The sequence below is a fragment of the Mesoplodon densirostris genome, chromosome 10 (assembly GCF_025265405.1).
Source record: "Mesoplodon densirostris isolate mMesDen1 chromosome 10, mMesDen1 primary haplotype, whole genome shotgun sequence".
In the NCBI taxonomy this organism is placed as follows: Eukaryota; Metazoa; Chordata; class Mammalia; order Artiodactyla; family Ziphiidae; genus Mesoplodon; species Mesoplodon densirostris.
This window is the reverse complement of record NC_082670.1, coordinates 58,518,885-58,539,432: the sequence shown is the minus strand read 5'-3', so window position 1 is coordinate 58,539,432 and position 20,548 is coordinate 58,518,885. Positions and strand designations below refer to the sequence as shown.

The 20,548-nt window shown below is 37.0% G+C and overlaps 1 protein-coding gene across 2 annotated transcripts in view; it reads right to left on the bottom strand.

The window, feature by feature from the left end:
• PDCD6IP (programmed cell death 6 interacting protein) overlaps positions 1-20,548 on the bottom strand; it is a 60,575-nt gene that overhangs the window by 5,007 nt on the left and 35,020 nt on the right. For both annotated transcript variants that reach the window (XM_060109658.1, XM_060109659.1), the window contains exons 9-15: positions 19,875-19,998; positions 17,658-17,835; positions 13,256-13,367; positions 12,191-12,360; positions 6,778-7,026; positions 6,296-6,430; positions 5,016-5,110 (exon numbers count right to left, since the gene is read on the bottom strand). In XM_060109658.1, the coding sequence (XP_059965641.1) occupies positions 5,016-5,110; positions 6,296-6,430; positions 6,778-7,026; positions 12,191-12,360; positions 13,256-13,367; positions 17,658-17,835; positions 19,875-19,998 (1,063 nt within the window). The remainder of the gene's footprint in view (positions 1-5,015; positions 5,111-6,295; positions 6,431-6,777; positions 7,027-12,190; positions 12,361-13,255; positions 13,368-17,657; positions 17,836-19,874; positions 19,999-20,548) is intronic.

The following is a 20,548-nucleotide window of genomic DNA, read 5'->3' as shown; positions in this document are numbered from 1 at the left end:
GAAAACATCCTTTTTTTCTTTTTTTTTTAAATAGCTGCATAGTATTTCACTGTACAGATGTAGCTTTATTTCACCAGCCCTGGACATTTGATCTGTTTCTATTCTTTTACTGGTACAAGCAACTTAGAAATGAATTCACTGGTATGTCATTTCTAGCATACACCCTCAGAATAAATTCTCAAAAGCAGACCTTTCCAGGTCCCACACAAGTGCCCCACACAAGGACTGCCCCAATGTGCCTTCTCACAGCAACAGATGAGACCTGCTCCCGCACGTGTGCCAATAAAGCATGTTATCAAATATCCAAATTTTTGCCAATCTGAAAAATGTTGTTTCTTTTTTTTTTTTGGCCATGCCACATGGCATGCAGGATCTTGGTTCCCCAACCAGGGATCGAACTCGTGCCCCCTGCAGTGGAAGCGCGGAGTCTTAACCACTGGACCACCAGAGAAATCCCTGAAAAATGTCATTTCAGAGTAATTTTAATTCATATTTATTTTATATTGAGCGAGGATAGGTATTTTTTCATATGCTTAAGAACCACTCATATTTCACCTGCAGAATTTCTGTTCACATCCTTTCCCAATTTTTCTACTGAGTTTTTTCCTCCTCATTAGTATCTAGGAGTTCTTTATAAATTACGTAAATTTGCCTTTTGCCCATGAATAAGTTTCAAATATTTTCCCCCAGTTTATTACATTTTGACTCTTATCATGTTATGATGAACTTTTTTTTTTATGGCTTCTGGGTTTTAAGTCAGAATTACAAAGACCCTTCCTATTTCAGCTTTACTAAGGAATTCTCTCATATTCTCTTTTTCATTTCATTTTATACATTTCAATTACGACCCTTTTGGAACTTATTCTGAGGTAAAAATAACTTTTTGTTTTCTAAATGGCTGGGCACTTGTTTCTAACTTCTTCTGACTGATTTAGGATCTTTTTTTACACTAAATTCACATATGTATTTGAATCTATTCCTATCTTCTATTCTGTCTTTGGTCTAATCATGTGCCAGTATCAATGTGTTTTAATTAGAGACAATATTACATATTTTAATATCTGGCAAATTACTTTCCCCTTACTGTTATTATTATTCAGTTTTCCTGGCTAATCTTGTTTAACGGTTTTTCTACCTGAGCTTTAGGATCAACTTGTCTAGTTTTACATGAAAATCTGTTGATTCCTTTTTAAATCAAAATTATGTTGAGGGACTTCCCTGGTGGTCCAGTGGTAAAGAATCCGCCTTCCAATGCAGGGGACGCGGGTTTAATCCCTGGTCAGGGAACTAAGATCCCACATGCCACAGGGCAACTAAGCCCGCACGCCACAACTACTGAGCTTGCGTGCCTCAACAAGAGAGCCTGCATGCCGCAAACTACAGAGCCCACGCACCACAATGACAGAGCCCACGTGTCCTGGAGCTCCCACACCACAACTACAGAGCCCATGCGCCCTAGAGCCTGCGCGCCACAACTAGAGAGAAGCCCAAGTACTGCAACGAAGAGACCACGTGCCGCAACGAAAGATCCCATGTGCCGCAACTAAGACCCGATGCAGCCAAAAAAATAAAAAAATAAATAAATATTTTTAAAAATTATGTTGAATACATAAGTTTCTTTTGAACTGACATCTTCATGAAGCTGTCTCATCCTATCTAAGGACATGATACGCCTTTCAGCTTGCTCAAGTCCTCTTCTGTGTCCTTGAATAGTGTTTCAAAGTTTTCTTCATACAGGTCTAATAAATGACAAATTTATTCCTATGTATTTTATCTTCCTTATTGCTATTTTAAGTGAAGTCTTTTCCTCCATTATATCTTCTAAGTGCTTATTTGTATGAAGGCTATTGATTTTTTAAAAATATTTATTTATTTGGCTGCACTGTGGGACCTTTCTTTAGTTGCTGCATGTGGGATTAAGCTCCCTGGCCAGGGATCGAACCCAGGCCCCCTCCATTGGGAGTGCGGCGTCTTAGTCACTGGACCACCAGGGAAGTCCCAAGGCTACTGATTTCTACAAATTTTTTTTTTTTTTTTTTTTTTTTTTTGCGGTAAGCAGGCCTCTCACTGTTGTGGCCTCTCCCGTCACGGAGCACAGGTTCCAGATGCGCAGGCTCAGCGGCCATGGCTCACGGGCCCAGCCACTCCGCGGCATGTGGGATCCTCCCGGACCGGGGCACGAACCCACGTCCCCTGCATCGGCAGGCGGACTCTCAACCACTGTGCCACCAGGGAAGCCCTCTACAAATTATTTTTATAATCACCTATCTTCAGTAACAATTCCTTTATTATTTGCAGAATTTGAGGGTTGATTCTTTTGGGTTTTCCAGATATATAATCATAAAGTCTGTAAGTAGTGATAGTTTTACCTCCACCTTTCCAATTTTTCTATTTCTAATTTCTTTTTCTTTTCTAATGGTGTATCTGGTACTTCCAAAACAATATTAAATAACAGCATTGATAATGGGCATTTGTCTTTAGGGAGAATGTTTATAGCATTTCTCCATTAACCATGAAGCTGAGTTTTGTGCAGATATAAACAGATAAATAGATCTATTGTATATATACACGCATACACATATATTTTCATGTTAAGGAAGTCAATTAATTCCTATTTTGAGTACCAGAATAGTTATTTTCTCATGCTTTTTCCTCATCTATGAAGAGAATATTTTTCTCCTTAGATGTAAAAATACTGAACCAATCACTGCATTACTGGGATAACCACCCACTCCCCCTTGGTCATGGTTCTTTATTAATATACTGGAGAATATCAATGGCAAGTATTTTATTTAGAAATTTCGCATCCATATTCATAAATGAAACTGGTCTGAAGACTTTTGTTTTAATCTTTGTCACATTTACTTATCAGTAAAACTAACTTGGAGGGTTTTTTTTTTAACCTCTAGAACCATTTAAAAAGCATTCTAATTATTTGCTTTTTAAAGGTTTAGTAGAAAAACTGAAAACAACCAGCCCTGCTCTTTCTTGGCGGGTGGAAGAAAGTAGCTCTTAACTTTGCCCACTTCTTCAATGGGAAACTGTTTAAACATGGACAGAGACAAGAATAATGGTCAGGTCATCTGAAGGGCTCAAGAAAGGCTCATGAGTATAATAGTCTCTGGGTCCTTTACATTCATTACTAATTGAGCACATGGCTCTGTATACACCAGAAGGACAGGTTGACTGGATATAAAATCTTTGCCTCACATTTGCTTCCTTTGAGTTCCAACAAGCAATCATTCCACTCTCTTCTAGCATGCAGTGCTGCCAGCCTGAATTTTTTTCACCTTTTATAAACTGACCTGATCTTTTTGCCTGACTGCCTTAATAGGATTCTACCATTATCTTTTTTTTTTTTTTTTTTGCGGTATGCGGGCCTCTTACTGTTGTGGCCTCTCCCGTTGCGGAGCACAGGCTCCGGACGCGCAGGCTCAGTGGCCATGGCTCATGGGTCCATCTGCTCCACGGCATGTGGGATCTTCCCAGACCGGGGCACGAACCTATGTCCCCTGCATCGGCAGGCAGACTCTCAACCACTGTGCCACCAAGGAAGCCCCATCTACCATTATCTTTTAAGACTAATAATTTATATGCTGGGGTATTGACAGTTCTTGTTCATTTCTCCTGACCATATGATATACTCTTTCAACAAGCCTTATTTTAGGAAAATGTTCTTGAGTAATATCATTAAATATTTGTTCTGTTCACTGTTTTGGTTTTTCTTCTTTGAAGGGAATTCAATTTTACATATATTGGATCTTCTCTGCCCACTTTCTCTAATCCTTTTTAATCCTTTCCTTACTTTGGTTTCATTTTCTTTGATTTCTTCTTTTCTACTTTGTGCTCTTGTGTTTTCTTCATCGTCTATCCTCCGTTTTGCTCCTTCCCATTTCATCTTATACCTGTGATTGCTTTGTTCTTCTCTTCCACTTGTTTCCTGAATCCTGACACCTCACGTTTTAGTGCCTCCTGTTTTCTTACCATTTTCCTTGAGTTCTGGCACATGTTTGTGGTGATCTTTAATGATTGTTTCCTAGCCTTTTATTATTATTTTTTAATTCACGGTAAATTTTTCATCTGTTCTGTGACGACATTATTCTGGTGAATGTTCTTCATCTACTAAGTTTCGTAAAATTTTGTTCTCTTTCTCACCTCAACGAATATAGTATCTTTGTATCGATGCTGTGTCAACTCTCTATTCATTACTCCACATGGAATGAGTCCTATGTTACTCGCCCAGCTTTCCCAATAGACCCCTGGAGAAAGTGACTTTGCTGACATTTTCTGAGCTATAAACCCTCTCTCCCTCATGTTCTGTGCCTCTAGCTTCATGTAAGGAATCTATTTGCCACTTCAAAGTAAACTGCTTATGTCTATTGGCATTTCCTAAGATCTGTTACCCTGAGCTATTCTGCTATCACTTCTGTGACATCACTGTTCTTCCTACATCTAGAGTTTCCACTCCTTTTCACCCTTTTGTTCTCAGATCATGCAGTTGTTTCCTTGTTGCTTTGTAAAACACCATGGAGGGGACTTCCCTGGTGGTGCAGTGGTTAAGAATCCACCTGCCAATGCAGGGAACACAGGTTTGATCCCTAGTCCGGGAAGATCCCACATGCCACGGAGCAACAAAGCCCGTTCACCACAACCACTGAGCCTGTGCTCTAGAGCCTGCAAGCCACAACTGCTGAGCCCACATGCCACAACTACTGAAGCCCACATGCCAAGAACCCATGCTCCACAACAAGAGAAGCCACTGCTCGCCACAACTAGAGAAAGCCCGCGTGTGGTAAAAAAGACCCAACACAGCCAAGAATAAAAAATAAATAAATTTATAAAAAAGCAAACAAACAAAGAAACACCATGGAGGAAAAGAAGGAAATTGCCAACTCACGCTGCCAACTCACCACAAAAGTCTCCACATATGATTTTTTTAAAAGAGGTAGCAAGAATATTATTTTTTTAAAGAAAAATACTTCAAAAGTACAATTTAATACACAAAATAAACTTACTTTAAGAGTTCATCCCTCTCTGTCTTCCGTGCAAACACTATATCACTGCATTTGTTCTGGAACCTGATGAGTATTTCAGTCAGCTCATTGTAAAACTATGAGCAAAGAACAAACACAAGTGATAAACCAGAACAATTTTTAATCTAAGAGGAACACAATCTAAAGCTCTTTTGTCAATAACAGTTAAAGCTAAAGAGCTAAAATCCTCTGCATGAGAGACAGTCATACCACTTAAGTCCAGTAACTTAATATTAAATATGACCTAAGATTCTCTAAGAAAATAAAAATAATAAAATCATCGTTAGAAAGCACTGTCACCAAAAATTAAGTGGCAACAAGTTAAAAGTTTCATGATCGTGAACAAGTTCCCAATTCCTAGAGAAAAGTCAACTTCTTAATAAAGACTCTAAACCTATTTAAGTATCAGATTTGCACATTCACTTCAGAAATGCAGGCATCATTTCAGAAACCCTCAGAAGAATTTCCAAAGGCACTCTGGTAATTTTCTCAGCTTATCTATTTCAACAAAGCAGTTTAAACCGAATTAAAATGGCATTTTACTATCCTCTCTCTTTGGAAGGCTTTGGCAGTATTTCTATGCTCTCTTCAGAGGGTTTTACATTATATCTACTGTATTTACATCAAGGTAACTTTATTAAGTGATCATTATGGAGTTAAAGTACCAAAAGGAATTATGTATTGGAAAAATTTAAAAATCACTTGTTCCCTCAAAAGCAAAGTAATTGGTAAAAACAAATATAAGCATTTCCCTAAAATATCTAAAGGAAAGGCAAGAAAATACTTAAACTTATTTAGTAAGCACTCTTGAGTCATAAGCAGATCACAAATCTATCATAATCCACACCACCAGCACAGAATATAAAAGCCATACACACCCCCTTCCCCATCACATATCGGCTTTGACTACTACTCCTGTTCCCTCCTAATTCACTCAGATTGGCCAACTTTCTACCCCAAAACAAAGTGTCACTGACCTTTTGACCTCTCTGTGCTAATTCCTGCTACCTGAAATGAATGCCTACACATCCTCTTTCTGCCTGGTGAAATATAAAATTCATTCTGCAAAGTTCCCATGAAATACTCCCACCTTCATTAAGCTTTCTCCCATTTATACCAAAGCTCTCAGGAGCCAAAGTCATTAAAGCTAAGAAATTCAAGACAGAATGATTTGGTCCAACTGGAAATACCAATTAACTTCCCAAACTATATCCTCACATCCACACTGGTTAGTTAGCTCTTGTTTCTTTTGTGCTTCATACCTTTGTGCCCTCCTTCAAATTAGCTACAAGTTCAACAAAGTTGTCATACGCAGCAGCTAAGTTCTTCAAAACTTCTTCTCTTAAATTAGCTTCATTGTTAGACTGTTTCATTTTTGAAAATTCCTGGTGTGAGACCTTGTTAAAAGAAAGATTTATGCAGTTACACTTATTTATCAAGTTACTATAGCTCATGACATTTGTACTGATACTTTCCCAACTATGAAAATCATATATGATTTCATGCAGTTATTACTAGATATTTACCTAATATATTCCTTTTGGAGTAACACAGTACAGCTTTCCTTAAGTAAAAAATACCATAAATTCAGTGGGCATGAAAATATAACCAATAACGTTTACAGACTTCTATTAATATGTAACATTTGCAAAAAACACAATCCTAAATGGATACAGATTTAGTCCAGGTTTATCCTTCCTGTAATTTTTTTAATAAAAATCTTATTAAAGTATATAAACTTTACCTGAATATTTTTAAGAAGTCCTTCTTGTTTCTTTAGAGATTCTTGGACTTTAGTTGTAAGACCCCCATAGATTCGATCCAGTTCAGTAACAGAAATAGCTTCTTCATTTATCACACCATCTTGAGCCAGAGCAGTCAAAAATTTGCTCGTCATGTCAAAATTCACTGATTTCAGGTCATTCTCCAGCCCCTCTCTTTCCTTCTTTACTTCATCAAGATTTGTCAGTAAGGATTTTAAGACATTTACAACCTAAACAATTTAAAAAACTTAGTTTAACTGCCCAAAAAACAGAAGCCAATTTCAAGAAAGGAATTATATACAAAGGTTCACCAGGGTCAGGGAGAGACGATCTCTCAGAGAGCCAAGTATAAATTGTACATCAGGTTTATTTAGATACAGACATTGCTGTACCTTTAGTGGATTCAGATTGCAACAGCAGCAGCAATAATGATAACAGACCTACTGAACATCTATTATGTGCCAGGCACTGTCCTAAACACTTTACAAATATAATTTAACGTATTCCTTACAATACCTCATAGGGTATATATTTATTACCTCTATTCCACAGATGGAGAAATTGCGTCCCAGAAAAATTAAGTTAACATGCCTGAGGTTACACAGCTACTAAAAGGAGCAGAGGTGAAATCTGAGACCTAAGTCTGCCTAACTCCAAACCAATCTCTTAACCTCGCTACACGACACTGCATCCTTGTCACGAGGTAGAGGAAAGTATATATATACATTTTTAATATTTATTTAATTTAATTAATTTATTTATTTTGGGGCTGCGTCGGGTCTTAGTTGCAGCATGTGGGATCTTCACTGCAGCACACAGGATTCTCTCTAGTTGTGGTGTGTGGGTTTTCTCTCTCTAGTTGTGGCACGTGGGCTCCGGAATGTGTGGGCTCTGTAGTTTGCGGCACACAGGTGCTCTAGTTGAAGCGTGCGGGCTTAGTTGTCCCGCAGCATGTGGAATCTTAGTTCCCTGACCAGGGATTGAACCCACGTCCTCTGCATTGGAAGGCGGATTCTTTACCACTGGACTACTAGGGAAGTCCCCAGAAGGTATGTTTTTGTCAAGTAAAGAGATACCCTATTTTGCCGACCTAGCGAGACTGAGAGAGAGAGAGACATGGAGACAGAAACAGAGATACGGATATATACGGAGAGAGCACTCGAGAGAGACAGACAGACAGACAGATAGAAAGCTATAGCTGTATGTTTCTTTTATATCCTGGGAGAGAACGAGCGGGCGGGTTCTGTATCTCTGTTCGCATCATGAGTTCTGCCTCTTACTCGGTCCAGGCAGTCTCTGACTAACACCCAAATGATTCATAAACACCCCGTTGTAGTAATAGTGTTATAGAGTGTTCAAGCGCCCTCTAAGGCCACACATGAGCTGCCCCCTTTCACTCACATCTCTTCACACTTCTGCTAGGACCAGAAGGGAGAACAGCAACCCCAAGCCCCCTATTCTGCTTGCCCCAGGGATGCTCACAGAAAGAAAGTGGGGAAAGACAAAGGAAGAAGGGGCCGTCCATGAACCCCACCTACACCTCTGTCTGTCTTCTTACCAGCAGCACTTCCAGCTCCAAAGGATCTGCTCACCTACTGCCTGTTTCTAAGAAGCTCTGTCTGGCTCTTCAGTCCACGGCCTTAGTTAGCTCCCTGACAAAAGGGTCCAGAGCGACCTTCCCATGTGAAAACCAAAGCCCTGAGGAAGTCTCAAGTTTCTTCTACATTTTGGCCTCTGTTACCACCGTATCTCTTAAGTGTCCTTCCTATCTTAAATTCAGTCTCTTAACATGCAGAGCAGTGCAAAGGAATGGTCTTAGAGGTCCAAGAAGCATTAAACCACAGATACTCTAAAAGGAAGGAAGAGGAGAAAGAATCATACCTGGATGGACATGGCAAAGTCTATTAAAGGGATCTAGTAGAATTTGATGTTAGACAAAGTGGAGCAAAGTCTTGCTTCCAAATGACTTCCAGGACATATTGTTAAATGAAAAAAGGTACAAAAGCATTATGTATGGTATGTTGCATTTTGAGTGAGAAGGGAAATCAGAATATAAAGCTATACACACACATAATACATGATATGTATCTGTGTGCATATGTATTTTTCACAAAAATAAAAGCACTAAGCACAAACCAAAGACTAATGAGTACTGTTACTTACATAGAGCAGATGGGAACAAGGTAGAAAGAAAAGGGGTGAGATTTCTCTGCATGAACCTTTTGAATCATGAATATTCTTTTACACATCCAAACACAAAATTAAATCAAAACGTGAATACAGAAACAAATGAAACTAGTTGTCTAACAAAGTGAAATATGATGACATAGAAAAAAATACTTCAACTCTGACTACACTCCCTTAGTGAATATAATGGGCTTAGTTACTGTGTAACCAAGGGCAGTTTACCTGGAAAACTCAATTTTCTCATCTGCAAAACAAGAATAAGAATAGTACCTATATGTCAGGACTGTTGTAAAGACTGAAATAATCCATATAAAGTGCTCAATGTAATTTCTAACATAGGCTAAGTGCTCAGTCAGTAGTAGCCATTATTATTAACTGTTAGTTAGGCTTCATGGTTTAACTCTATACTTCATGTGCATTGTGGACTAAAGAGGCTTAGGCATCTGAGCACTCAGACAAGAACAGAGTAACAACAAGGAACAGACCAAGAATTAAGTATCCCTTATTTTGCTGAATTGTAACTATTTCTGTAACTATGTGACACATTTTGTATTGGGGGGATATAACAGCATATAAATTTGAAAAGGCTGTGATACTTTTATCTGTTGGCATATTTAAACTGATAATGGAACCTCAACCATGACCATGACCCTATGTGAAGGTTGCTTGGCTATTAGGAGAGTAAGAAATGTCATTTTCCTCTATATATAAGTTATGTCTAACAAAAGTTAGAAAATGTTTAAGTAGCCAAGTGAAATAAAGCTGGGGGAGAAATAGGAATATGCAGAATTGGTCTTAAAAAATAGTCTAGTAAACAAAGCTGAAAGTCAGGAACACTAACTATTATCTTGAAATAGACTGACTGTCTCTTACATAGTATAAAAACGAAGATCCTCTAAGTACCTAAAACCAGATGCCCAAACAGAACAAAGACAAATAACTAGTTAGTTGGCCTGTTCATAATGAAAGAAAAAAATAGCCCCACCTGTTATGCTTGGACCTCTTAATAAAACATGTACTTTGTATCACTTTAATAATCAGCAATTCAAATGGTTGAGTTTTTCTCATAAAAACTCTGGCTAATGTGTCACCAACTACAATGACAACTATCTGAAATAGCTTTAATAAATACATGATGTTTGCCTTTTCTGATAAAGGCACATGATGAATGAATATTTAGAACACTGAAAATTGTTGATTACCTCTATGCAGAAAATCTAGTTTCAGTAAAATAACTTCATATTGACTGTAAAAGTTTTCTTCCCCTATGTAATACCACTGTGAATTAACAAAGCAGCTATTACTGAATAAAATAACATATCAGTACATGCTCATTCTGATTTTGCTTAGCAAAAACCATTTTTGCTTTTCTACAGAATGCAGGAGAATAAAAGGACAAAAGCCCTATAAGTTCTGAGTCATGCATGTGACACTAAAAAGAAAAAACGGGGATACTAAACAGAGATGTTTTTTTCTAAAATAAAAAGGGGCCAGAATGTGTTGCTGTTCTATGGGTCTGCAGGCTCTGTTCTTCACAAGTTAATCTTCTAACCACCTTCCTTTTCTCCCCCACATCCTCAAAGCATCTAACTGACAGTCACTGTTCCCTCAGGCACCCGCCTTGAGACGCAGGCTCTGTGCCCATCCACCAGCGCCGTCTTCTCTTCACTTCGGGGGCTGCTCCCACAGAACCTCAGAAGCCGCTCTGGACACACCCACGCACTCAATCTTCTCGAATCCTACACATGTCCACTTTCCTGCCTGTCTACTGTGCTCATAAAGTGCCAATTTCTTAAGCCTCCTAAGCTTAAGGAGCTCCAAATGCTGGAACATAACTACTTCGTCACCTAAATTCTCACAGTATAGTTGTGACACTTTTCAATTTCTACCCTGTATTACAGTAATCCTTGTATACGTCTCATCTTCCACACTGGATTGTGAATTGAACGTAAAGGCTGGATATTATGAGCATCTAGCATAGTGCCTTACACAGTAGCTATCCATTAAGTCTTGGCTGAGTAAATACATGAAATGCTTCTGTGCAAAGACAAATAAGGAATGGCAATGATAACTTCTGAGAACTACTATTCCAGGAAATTCACCTTTTTCAAGAAGTTTTCAGCACTACCTCTTGCCCTTTGGCTTATTTTCCTGTGTGCTTCGGGTCTCCTCTTATCCTCCTACACAACTTCACAGTGTTCAGCCCACACTCTCCCCTTTTGGGACTTAGCAAATCACACGCCCCACTACTGATTTTCTCCTTCCTGTCACCAGTAGAAATGTCATGATGACGTTATCCATTTATTAGATTAACAAGCACACCTTGACAACTTTCCCTTCAGAGGTACTCCCAGTGGAATATGGTGGAAGGTGGTATAGAATGATGTAAAAAACAAAGAATCTGTGGTCAGAAGACTATCTGGCCAATCCAGTCCTTCCACTTCAAGGAAGTTCCTATACTTCCAAGCCTCTCCCTTTTATAAAATTTGAATTAAACCTGTGAACATATGAGGTACCTAGAATATAGTACCCAGTTCACAGAAGGCATTCAATAAATGGAAATGATTACTACAAGATAGTAGTATTGGGCTTCCCTGGTGGCGCAGCGGTTGAGAGTCTGCCTGCCAATGCAGGGGACACGGGTTTGTGCCCCGGTCCAGGAGGATCCCACGTGCCATGGAGCGGCTGGGCCCATGAGCCATGGCCGCTGGGCCTGTGCGCCCGGAGCCTGTGCTCCGCGGCGGGAGAGGCCACAACAGTGAGAGGCCCGCATACCACACACACACAAAAAAGAGATAGTAGTATTATTAATATAATTACTTTTTACACAGTGTATATATCATGCTACTCTAAAAACAACCACCTCAATGTACATCAGCATTTTTTTTTTTTTTTTTGCTGTACGCGGGCCTCTCACTGCTGTGGCCTCTCCCGTTGCGGAGCACAGGCTCCGGACACACAGGCTCCGCGGCCATGGCTCGCGGGCCCAGCCGCTCCGCGGCATGTGGGATCTTCCGGGATCGGGGCACGAACCCGTGTCCCCTGCATCGGCAGGCGGACTCTCAACCACTGCGCCACCAGGGAAGCCCCATCATCATTTTTAAAAAGATGCCAGTAAGAAAAAAAATTGGTAATTCATTGTATATAATGGCTTGAACATAGTTTTCATAAGCAGATGATCACCCACATCAAAACGCATGTCCTCACCTCGCTGCCCTGCATGGTCTTTGCTGGGTTAGCAGACGGGATGGCAGCGTTCAGCTCCAGCTCCGGCTTACACAGAAGTGCAATGGTGTCCCGGTGAGCCTGGTAACGCTCTTTCACCTGTCCATCTGCTTGCACAGCTTTATCCAAAACAGTTCTGAAGTTGCCTCCCTCTGTGGAGGGGGGAAAAAAAAAATGTTACCAGAGCACAGTATTGATTTTAACAGTAATGTATATGAGCTGGTTGTACTTTTAATTCTGTTCTCCAACTTTACTTGTTTCCCCCTTCGATAAGTCCCAATTCACTAGATAACAGAAACTGAGCTCCTATTAGTCTTTGCATTTTCGGTTTTGGAAAAATGACAAAATCAAATATAAAGCAAAAGCAGTTATACCTTAAAATACATTTGCGGTTACTGTCCACCAAATAAAAGCCAATCGACATTAGTCTAATCTTTTCCTACAACTTGTGAATATAGAAAGATAACATTCACTCCAAAAATTGTTACAACTTATTTCAAAAGTATTCCTCTCTCAAAGGATCACTCCTTAAATCTGACTTAAAAGAAAGGCGGATATATTTTCAGAAAAATCTCAACAGTATTAATTACTTTTACAGAGAAATAAAACAAGTCTAGACATCATTTATCTTAATAAGCATAAAATCTTAATATTCAAAGTCTTAAAAATAATAATTTGGTTTCAGGCTAACTGTTAAAACTCATCTTTTACTACCCACTACTAAGTGAAATGAAATTACAAAACCATATATATAATACAATCTCATTTATGTTTTTAAAATATGCATAGAGCTTGGAATAGGAAATGAGTGTTATTACAGGATCATTTTAATTTTTACTTTCTTAAGAATTTGAACTTCTCGTAATGAATGTAGATTACCTTTGTCATTTTTTGTCTCACATGGAACTGAAGAAAAACACCTGGATTTTCATAATAGCACAGTTTCAATAAAAACACGTTTACATCAGAGCCTACTTCAATCAAGCAAAAAACGTGGATCCAAATTGAGAACTTACTCAAGTCAAAGTCATTTATGCACATTCTTACCTGCTCTTAAGGGTTTATAGAGTTCATTGGATGGTGTCCTTTGCCAGCGTTCCTTGAATTTTGCTCTTAAATCATTGTCAGTTGTTTCTTCCTCATCCAACAGTCTTAATGACTTTTAAAAAGAAGGTAAAGCAACAATGAAATATTTCTGGTGTAAAAAATTTAAAACAGTTTTTAAATGATCATACTCAATACAGGTGACAATTAGTGAGCTCCTACAGTACTGGTTAGAATATAAATTAGTACAATAATTTCTGTTGCAGAAACCCAAGTTATATTTAACAAAAAATCTTGTAAAAATTTAAGACTAGGTTAGCCATTACCTTACTCAGTAAAATTAAGAAAGAAAACTAAGAGATTATGCACATCCATGTACCAAGACTACTTTAAACAAAGATGTTTTTAAGATTAAAACAAATAGAAAGCCTTTAGACCACTGAAGCCATAAACAAAAGAGAAAACTGATTAATTCATGAAAATAAAAGATTTAGACTTCACTCCCAATACAACAAACTGAAAATTAACATATTAAAAAAATGCCTTTCTAATGCATAGCTGAGAAGACAGGATAGTACAGGGCCTGAAACACAAGTGCTAATCCACCAATGGACACAAGTGCTAGAGTCAACGGTATCTGCTAATTCCTGACAGCTTAGAGCAGAGGTCTGCAAACTTTTGTGTCAAACATGAGGGTAAATATTTTAGGCTCTGTGGACTATAGTCTCTGTCACATATTCTTCTTCTTCTTTTTTTTTTTTTTTTTTTACAATTCTCTGTAAGTGGTAAAAATCATCCTTAACTAGTGAACCATATAAAAACAGGCCACAAGGTAGAACTGGCCTACTGTCCATAGTTCACCTCCTACACATTCTCTAATGGCTTAGAGTGTGAATTTAACAGAACATGAATAGGAGACAAGAAACACAGGTGGAGTTAATAAGAGGAGGAGGTTAGATCAAGGGCATGATCTTCCCTCAAACTGGGTCACTTCCAAATGGGTGACACTCGGTGGACAAATTTTTAAAAAGGAAAACTGCCCAAGAGAAGGGAACTTACCTGTTTGAATCTTGGCTCTAAATAGAAAAGAAGTATCACCTTAAGATTCCTAATCAAAAGCCTGAACTTAGAACTGGAAATCATAATAACTGTGTGACACAAAGTCCTAAGATGAATTTCAGAGTAAAAGATTAACCACAAAGAAAAAAAGAAAAAGCCCTCCAAATTAACAGTCTTAATATACAGGAACACACCAAAACAAAACAAAAACAAAAACAAAACAAAAAACACTGAAATAAGAGGAAACAAACCACAATTAGCAAAAAATCAGCAAAAATAACAAATCATGAAACCAAACCACAAAGACCAGAGATACTAAGATGATAAAATAAAGAAAATAAAATAAATATATTTACTATGTTTAGAATAAGAGATAAAAGTATGACAGGAGAAAGAGAAGAATTGAAAAAGAACCAAATACAATTTCTGGAAATGAAAAAAATAAAAAGTTAGGAAGTTAATGGATAGTTAAAAACTGCTGAGATATAACTGAAAAGAACCAGTGAACTGGAAGACAGACCAGAAGAAATCACACAAGATGAAGCACAGAGCAAGAGAAAATACAAGTGGTTAAAAGACCTGGAAAATAAAGGGAGAAGATTTAACATCAGAGATCCAGAAAGAGATAATAATTAGAATAGGGAAAAAGCAATATTGAAAGAAGTGAAAACTAAGAACTTTCTGGGATGGATAAAAGACACAACTCCTCAAATTCATTGGATCCAACAGCATATCAAGCAATTTAAATGAAAATAAACCCACACCCAGACACATCATAATGAACTTTAAAGAAGAAAAATAAGTGTACAACTTCCATGCTGTTAAAAAGAAAAGAAAAAAAAAAGGAAAGAAATGGAGGAAACTCAATAAAACCAGGAAAAAGTGAGGGTGAGGAGGGACAAAAAAAGAAGGAAATCAAAAGAGTGAGACAAGTAGAAAATACAAAATATAGAAGAACATGATTCCAAATATATGAATAATCACAGCTAATATATACGGATTTAACCCTCTACAAACAGAGATGAAGACTGTCAAACTAAAAGAAAAGGAAAAACCTTACTATGTGCCATTTACAAAAGACACAACCATAAGGACACACAAGTTGAAAGTCACAGACACAACAAGAAAACTACAGACCAATATCCTTTATGAATATAAATGCAAAATGCTCAACAAAATACTACCAAACCAAATCCAGCAGCACATTAAAAGGATTCTACACCATGACAAAGTGGGATATACTAGGAATACAAGGGTGGTTCACATCAAAGAATCAATTAATGTAATACTCTGTATTAGTAAAATGAAGGGGAAAAAACCGATATAATCATCTTGAGATACAGAAAAAATATTTGACAAAATCCAACACCCTTTTATGACAAAAACACTCCAAAGGCATGATTCCATTTATCTGAAATGTCCAGAATAAATACATCTATAGAAACAGAGATTAGATTTGTGGTCGCCAAGAGCAAGGGGGAAGGGAGAATGAGGAGTGACTCAACTCCATGAAGAGTTAATGGGTACAGGGTTTCTTTTGGGGGTGATGAAAATGTTCTGAAATGTTCTGAAATCAGATTGTGTTGGTGCTCACACAATACTGTGAATGTACTAAAAGCCTAAAGAGGTTAAAATGGTGAACTTTTATGTTATGTGAATTTTATCTCAAAAAAAAAAAGACAAATGTAGTTGTGAGATTAATATAGGTGATTTATTAAAAGAACCAATTAGGCATCTTGGAAATGAAAAATATGGGGGAAAAAACAATAAGGCACAGCTAAACAGCCAATTACTAAGCTGGATGGCTAGCCTGAGACAACCTCCCAGAAAGAACAAGAGCACAAAGAGAAAAAGTAATAGAAACTTTAAGAGGTGTGGGACTTCCCTGGTGGTCCAGTGGTTAACCATGCTCCCAAGTCTCCATGCTCCATGCTCCCAATGCAGGGGGCCTGGGTTCGATCCCTGGTCAGGGAACTAGATCCTGCATGCTGCAATGAAGATCTCGCAGGTGGCAACAAAGATCCTGAGTGCCGCAGCTAAGACCCAGTGAAGTCAAATTAATTAATTAATTTTTTTTTAAAAAAGAGAGAGAGATGTGAAGAACTGACCCAGAAGCACCACCATCAATCTAACAGGAATTCATTAGGAGAGAATGGAGGAAAAAAGAGTAACTGAAGAAACAGAATCCATGAATCTAAGATGGCAAGGGCCCAACAGCTCCCAAGTAAGATAAATTTATCATTTAAAGAATAAATTAGTGGACACTTTAAATTTTCTCAAAATCAAGACTAAAATTAACTTTGCTACCACAGTGATAAACACTCAAAAACAGTATCAGCTTCACAACTAACAACTTACTTAAAATGAGACTCTCCAAGTACAACTGACAGAATAACAGTGACTCTGACTCTAAGGCTGTTAGGAACATCAAATAAAATAAATAAAAATACCTCATATTAAGATAGGCAGACAACAGACATATCATATACACTAATAAAGCCAGTTTTTCCTTAATTATGAGATGAACTTTTTTTCACATTAATATTTCTGTTTTATTTTAGTTAATCCTTTAAATAACCCTGGAAGGTATATATTCTTATCCCCAAGGTTCACACTGTCATAAGTACTTAAGTACTCCGTCTTTGCCCCAAAGTACTTGGATATGATGTAAATACAACATCCTCTGACAGTTAACTGAAAGATCAAAACATGAATTAAAGCACTGAGAACAGAAGTCATCTAAAAAAGATGTGACTCCTAAACTGACAAAAGCCAAAATAACCAGCCTGAATGTATTTATAGCTAAAGAAACAAATGTATCAATTAGGGGAAAGAGGTGAAAGCACAGTAAAAGGAGAATAACATTGGCAAATAGTTGCCTTTAGCCAAAAAACTTGAGTGTTCCATTCTTATTGATAAAATCTCCTTTCGACTAAAAGATAGGTATAGTGGGCTTATAAAACATTTGATAGCCTAACTTCCTTAGTCTGATTCGTTGTTCACCAGAGACCTAATCTTTCATAGGAAAAAAAAATCATTAATTATGAAAAGCTTGAACAGTTTCTGTGATAGTAATTTCTCACAGTATACTAGTTTTACACAATGGTCGTACGAGTTTCAGTAATGTGCATTTATATACCCTTAAGACACATATGACCCCATTTTCACTCAGTCAGAATTCCTCTTGAGGCTGAAGAGCAGACTCTGTCTGGGCCACAGCAAACTCACCTAAATGATGAGTGCTACCTTGTGAAACCCAATAGGAAGAAGCCTTGAGTCCTAATCCTTGCTGGACACCAAGGGGCTGGAAAATTTTTACTTGAAAAGCAAATCTCTTAAAACATACCTCATCTAGGATTTCTCTATTTCTTTGTAGAAGTTCAGGTAGCTCTTTGATCAACTGATCAATAGTCTGGATGCCTCCCTGTTCAATCACAGATGTGGACTTAGTCAGTATAGACTGAGGTACAGTATCTCCAGATATATCTTCAATTGCTGCTGGAAGATTAAGTGAAGCTAATACCCTGAAAAAATGAGATAGTATGTCATCTAGAGGTCTAATATTCCTTTAAAACACTGATGTCCTATATCCAAATCAATAGCAGCAGAGTTAGCACTCCAAAAAAGTGGGTAAGCCTTGTCAATGGAAACAGAAAGCAAAAATAGAGGAAAAATAGAAAATCAGTGATTGATAAAATTAAAACAAAATCATTAAAAAGCTAAGTTAGGTTCACAGTTCAGAACTGAAAGCTAAAAGGTAAGAAATATGCATTAAAATATACTAGAAACCTTTGGCTCACAGGTAAACTTAACTTCTTTCAGTCTAAGTAATTAAAAGTCAAAAATTCTATTTTAAAAATGCAATCTTTTATCACACTCCTGACTGTTATACTGTCAGTGACAAAACAGAAATAATACACAAAATGGTTATAATTTTATATCATCTAAGCAAAATTTCAAGAGTACATAGTTGGTCTATGTATTAATACAGAATCTTCATCTGTTCTGTTTTGTGGCACAATAACTATTATTCTATTATTTCATTTACATAATGGAGGGGATGTTACAGTAAACTTATGTTGCTTTCTCACTGGAAAAAGTAAAATGAGGTCAAAACCTATGCATTCATCAAAATTAAAAACATGAAAAAGCAAACAAGACTAGGAAAAAATTCTCAGTAACATTTCTGTTAAAGGACTTGCCTCTAAAATACGTAAAGAACTTCTTTAAAAATAATTAAGAAGAAAAACTCAGTTTCCAAAAATGAGCAAAAAGATTTCAACAGACACTTCACAAAGACATATGAATGGCTAATAAGCACATGAAGAGTTGCTCAACATCGTTAGTCATCAGGGGAATGAAAATTAAACCACTATGAGATACTGCTACACAAACACTAAAATGGCTAAATTAAAGAGATTGACAATCCTAAATTCTGATGAGGATGCAGAGCAAGTGCATTTCTCAAACAGTGCAGGAACAATGACTTTGGAAAACCATCTGGACATTTCATGTGAAGTTAAACATACACTAACCATACAACTCAGCAATTCTAATCCTAGGTTACTTACCCAAGAGAAATAAAACAAGTCCACACAAAGATTTGTACATCAGTGTTCATAACAACTGAAACGTCCATCAAAAGGTGAAAGAATTAACAAACTATTTAACCATAAAAAGGAATACTGCTCAGTAATAAAAAGAATCAAACTGATACATAAAACATAGATTATGCTAAGTGAAAGAAGCCCAACACATTTTTAATATATACTGTTACATGCTGTGCATACTGCAAGTATTGCATATTATATATACTGTAGCAATACTATACACTGTATATAATGTACTATCAATATATATCATATATAATGTACTATTTACTGTATATAATGTATTATATACTGTCATGTACATATTGCACATGCTATAATGATTACATTTATATTAAATTGTATAAAAGGTAAAAGTAACCTATGGTGACAGGGAGCAGATCAGTAGTGGCTAGAGGGTAGAGGAGGAGGAATTGAACGGAAAGGCATGAGGGAATTTTTTAGGGTGATGGATATGTTCTCTATCTTGATCATGATGGTGGTAGTTACGTGGGTATATATATTTATCAAAAAGAATTGAACTATACACTTAAAATGGGTGTATTTTATTGTGTGAAAATTATACTTAATATATTTTTTTAAACAATGTATTATTTTCTTAGCTTCAATCCACCAAAAACAAAAACTGTTTCAGAATACTGAACATGCATGTATCTTAACCTTGAAAGTTCAGTTCTACTTCACATTTCCCTCAAATAAATATCTCCTAAAATACAAATTAGTGGTCAAATATTTTCACTTTGTTTCAGTAATTAAATTTCTTCCAACTATAATATATTTGCCAGGGTTCAGTAAATATAGTGTCCCTAAGAAATGTGTGTGTGCCTGTATTTGTTATTTCAAATATCCTTGACATTCAGCTCTGAGCTCAGAAAACTACAACATTCATAAATAACCAATCAGAAAACATCAGAACTTTAGAGATAAATTTATGAAAGTTAAGCTCTACTCACCCATTTGCCAAAGTGGTGGCTTCTCTCATTTGAGCAATTGATCTGTTAACTAAATCAGCTTTCCTCTGACCACAGGCAGCCAAAGACTGCTGCACTGACACAGGAACCATCTTCTCAAACAGATCTAAAATTAGGAATTAAAATTTCAACAAAATTTTAAGACAAAAACTCAAACTGTAAAGTGACTACTCATATTTCCTTTCCAATATTCACACTGAAAGTCTACAGATATTTAAAGAACAAAACTAAATCACTATTGAAAATACGATGAAGAGAATTTTTAGATCACCATATTCGTGGACAATGATAACGAAAGCTTTTTCTTTGAACTTAATTTTCTTAGCTTTTAAAGATGTGTTAGTCATTAAGTTTAAAGGATCTTTGGTGAAGAAGATCTACACAAGAGAAAACAATGCTTATATGTTGATGAAACTGATTGAGTGGGCCACAGTGCTATGGTTTCCAGCTCTACCACTTCCTGGCTCTGCAACCTTGGGTAAATGACTTAACCACTCTGTATCAGTATCCTTATCAGTCAAATGGGGATAATAATAGTAACTGTCTCATGGAGTTGTTCTGAGAAATAAATGAGCTAATATTTGTAAAGTGCTGAAAAGAGTTTCTGGTACATGGTAGACACTTTGTGTTTGTTAAACAGAAATAAGTACAGTTGT